The 3,790-nt window shown below is 55.1% G+C and overlaps 3 protein-coding genes across 3 annotated transcripts; all 3 read left to right on the top strand.

The window, feature by feature from the left end:
* Positions 1 to 864: 864 nt before the first annotated feature.
* PHYSODRAFT_262776 (hypothetical protein) lies at positions 865 to 1,182 on the top strand (the record flags this gene model as incomplete). Its single annotated transcript, XM_009532820.1, has 1 exon — positions 865 to 1,182. The coding sequence occupies one exon, from the start codon at positions 865 to 867 to the stop codon at positions 1,180 to 1,182; it is 318 nt and encodes a 105-aa protein (XP_009531115.1).
* An 832-nt stretch (positions 1,183 to 2,014) lies between these two features.
* On the top strand, positions 2,015 to 2,332 carry PHYSODRAFT_335431 (hypothetical protein; the record flags this gene model as incomplete). The annotated part of the gene is made up of 1 exon (XM_009532819.1): positions 2,015 to 2,332. The coding sequence occupies one exon, from the start codon at positions 2,015 to 2,017 to the stop codon at positions 2,330 to 2,332; it is 318 nt and encodes a 105-aa protein (XP_009531114.1).
* Positions 2,333 to 3,164: 832 nt separating this feature from the next.
* Positions 3,165 to 3,482, top strand: PHYSODRAFT_335430 (hypothetical protein; the record flags this gene model as incomplete). Its single annotated transcript, XM_009532818.1, has 1 exon — positions 3,165 to 3,482. The coding sequence occupies one exon, from the start codon at positions 3,165 to 3,167 to the stop codon at positions 3,480 to 3,482; it is 318 nt and encodes a 105-aa protein (XP_009531113.1).
* Positions 3,483 to 3,790: the final 308 nt, after the last annotated feature.

Here is a 3,790-nt window from a genome sequence, read left to right as displayed (position 1 = left end):
GTGCGGGTTGCGGCGGAGGCTGGGGATGGTAACTTACCATGCTTGTCTCCCCAATGGCCGTACGTCCACCGTACCCGCTGAAGGCCGTTAGCGCGGCCTTTCACAGCGTTAGACGCCGTCGATCTCGTTGGCGGCCTGCTTTGCAAGTCATTCAAGCGCGTTGAATCGAAATCGGTCGGCGGTTTCTCAGGCTAAGCGTGGATTCTTTTAATCAAAAGCAAACTCCGGATTCGCCACTTGCCTTTGTTGGTTTGTCGACTTTGGATGTCTCGTTTGTGTTTCACCCGTGCTTCCTGTTGTTTTGAAAGTATTTTTCACTCCTATTTTGAAAGTAAACTATTACATGCGCCCTGAAAATAGTTCAGAAAATGAAGGCGACGCAACATAGCGCCTGAATGTTGGGTTTCACTATTTTGGTTGGAACCACTCCGCGCTAGGCGAATGCCATACTTCATACACGCGCATGCTGCACATGTACTTTATGCATTCACATTGTTTGTGTGTGCAAGCAATGAGTCACCCGAAAATTCTCACAGCAGTTTATTCTCTAGACAAACAAACGGACAAAACGGTAAGCAAAATCAATAAAAACACCGCTACAGAGTGCCCAGCCGATCGAATACTCCCTCGAATTCGTAGCACTCTCATCGACTAACTTTAATCGAAGCATGTGATCCTCTGAATCGCCTGCAAGACGAAAAATCTCCTGATGGATGCGGAAAGGGGCCGATTTCGACGGAAATCTCCGCGCGGAGCCAACGTGTGCTGACCCCTTGGACCGACGTTCGGCCGCACCCGTGGTGTCATTCACCATACCGCAACTTGCCTCCTCGACACCAAGCTAGCAAGTACCCAAGCAGCAACATGAAGTGCACCACCATTGCCGTCGCAGCAGTGCTCGCCACCGCGGGCGTCGTTGCTGCCGAATCGCCCGCGCTTCGAGCTCTGGCTGACGCTCCCAAGGTCGGGACTGTCGTCGCCACCGCAACCGGACCGGCGGAGGCCACGGACGCGCAGCCGACGGCAGGCGAGCCGAAGGACAAGAAGGAGTGGGGCTGGGGAGGAAGTCCGTGGGGCTGGGGAGGTGGCTGGGGCCGTCCGTGGGGATGTGGCGGCGCTGGCTGGGGAGGCGGTTGGGGCTGGGGCGGCGGTGTGGGTTGCGGCGGAGGCTGGGGATGGTAACTTACCATGCTTGTCTCCCCAATGGCCGTACGTCCACCGTACCCGCTGAAGGCCGTTAGCGCGGCCTTTCACAGCGTTAGACGCCGTCGATCTCGTTGGCGGCCTGCTTTGCAAGTCATTCAAGCGCGTTGAATCGAAATCGGTCGGCGGTTTCTCAGGCTAAGCGTGGATTCTTTTAATCAAAAGCAAACTCCGGATTCGCCACTTGCCTTTGTTGGCTTGTCGACTTTGGATGTCTCGTTTGTGTTTCACCCGTGCTTCCTGTTGTTTTGAAAGTATTTTTCACTCCTATTTTGAAAGTAAACTATTACATGCGCCCTGAAAATAGTTCAGAAAATGAAGGCGACGCAACATAGCGCCTGAATGTTGGGTTTCACTATTTTGGTTGGAACCACTCCGCGCTAGGCGAATGCCATACTTCATACACGCGCATGCTGCACATGTACTTTATGCATTCACATTGTTTGTGTGTGCAAGCAATGAGTCACCCGAAAATTCTCACAGCAGTTTATTCTCTAGACAAACAAACGGACAAAACGGTAAGCAAAACCAATAAAAACACCGCTACAGAGTGCCCAGCCGATCGAATACTCCCTCGAATTCGTAGCACTCTCATCGACTAACTTTAATCGAAGCATGCGATCCTCTGAATCGCCTGCAAGACGAAAAATCTCCTGATTGATGCGGAAAGGGGCCGATTTCGACGGAAATCTCCGCGCGGAGCCAACGTGTGCTGACCCCTTGGACCGACGTTCGGCCGCACCCGTGGTGTCATTCACCATACCGCAACTTGCCTCCTCGACACCAAGCTAGCAAGTACCCAAGCAGCAACATGAAGTGCACCACCATTGCCGTCGCAGCAGTGCTCGCCACCGCGGGCGTCGTTGCTGCCGAATCGCCCGCGCTTCGAGCTCTGGCTGACGCTCCCAAGGTCGGGACTGTCGTCGCCACCGCAACCGGACCGGCGGAGGCCACGGACGCGCAGCCGACGGCAGGCGAGCCGAAGGACAAGAAGGAGTGGGGCTGGGGAGGAAGTCCGTGGGGCTGGGGAGGTGGCTGGGGCCGTCCGTGGGGATGTGGCGGCGCTGGCTGGGGAGGCGGTTGGGGCTGGGGCGGCGGTGTGGGTTGCGGCGGAGGCTGGGGATGGTAACTTACCATGCTTGTCTCCCCAATGGCCGTACGTCCACCCTACCCGCTGAAGGCCGTTAGCGCGGCCTTTCACAGCGTTAGACGCCGTCGATCTCGTTGGCGGCCTGCTTTGCAAGTCATTCAAGCGCGTTGAATCGAAATCGGTCGGCGGTTTCTCAGGCTAAGCGTGGATTCTTTTAATCAAAAGCAAACTCCGGATTCGCCACTTGCCTTTGTTGGTTTGTCGACTTTGGATGTCTCGTTTGTGTTTCACCCGTGCTTCCTGTTGTTTTGAAAGTATTTTTCACTCCTATTTTGAAAGTAAACTATTACATGCGCCCTGAAAATAGTTCAGAAAATGAAGGCGACGCAACATAGCGCCTGAATGTTGGGTTTCACTATTTTGGTTGGAACCACTCCGCGCTAGGCGAATGCCATACTTCATACACGCGCATGCTGCACATGTACTGTACGCATTCACATTGTTTGTGTGTGCAAGCAATGAGTCACCCGAAAATTCTCACAGCAGTTTATTCTCTAGACAAACAAACGGACAAAACGGTAAGCAAAATCAATAAAAACACCGCTACAGAGTGCCCAGCCGATCGAATACTCCCTCGAATTCGTAGCACTCTCATCGACTAACTTTAATCGAAGCATGCGATCCTCTGAATCGCCTGCAAGACGAAAAATCTCCTGATTGATGCGGAAAGGGGCCGATTTCGACGGAAATCTCCGCGCGGAGCCAACGTGTGCTGACGCCTTGGACCGACGTTCGGCCGCACCCGTGGTGTCATTCACCATACCGCAACTTGCCTCCTCGACACCAAGCTAGCAAGTACCCAAGCAGCAACATGAAGTGCACCACCATTGCCGTCGCAGCAGTGCTCGCCACCGCGGGCGTCGTTGCTGCCGAATCGCCCGCGCTTCGAGCTCTGGCTGACGCTCCCAAGGTCGGGACTGTCGTCGCCACCGCAACCGGACCGGCGGAGGCCACGGACGCGCAGCCGACGGCAGGCGAGCCGAAGGACAAGAAGGAGTGGGGCTGGGGAGGAAGTCCGTGGGGCTGGGGAGGTGGCTGGGGCCGTCCGTGGGGATGTGGCGGCGCTGGCTGGGGAGGCGGTTGGGGCTGGGGCGGCGGTGTGGGTTGCGGCGGAGGCTGGGGATGGTAACTTACCATGCTTGTCTCCCCAATGGCCGTACGTCCACCCTACCCGCTGAAGGCCGTTAGCGCGGCCCCCACAGTATTAGGCGCCGTCGATCTCGTTGGCGGCCTGCTTTGCAAGTCATTCAAGCGCGTTGAATCGAAATCGGTCGGCGGTTTCTCAGGCTAAGCGTGGATTCTTTTAATCAAAAGCAAACTCCGGATTCGCCACTTGCCTTTGTTGGTTTGTCGACTTTGGATGTCTCGTTTGTGTTTCACCCGTGCTTCCTGTTGTTTTGAAAGTATTTTTCACTCCTATTTTGAAAGTAAACTATT

Source organism: Phytophthora sojae (assembly GCF_000149755.1).
Source record: "Phytophthora sojae unplaced genomic scaffold PHYSOscaffold_6, whole genome shotgun sequence".
Classification (NCBI taxonomy): Eukaryota; Oomycota; class Peronosporomycetes; order Peronosporales; family Peronosporaceae; genus Phytophthora; species Phytophthora sojae.
This window is presented reverse-complemented; position numbering and strand designations above follow the sequence as displayed.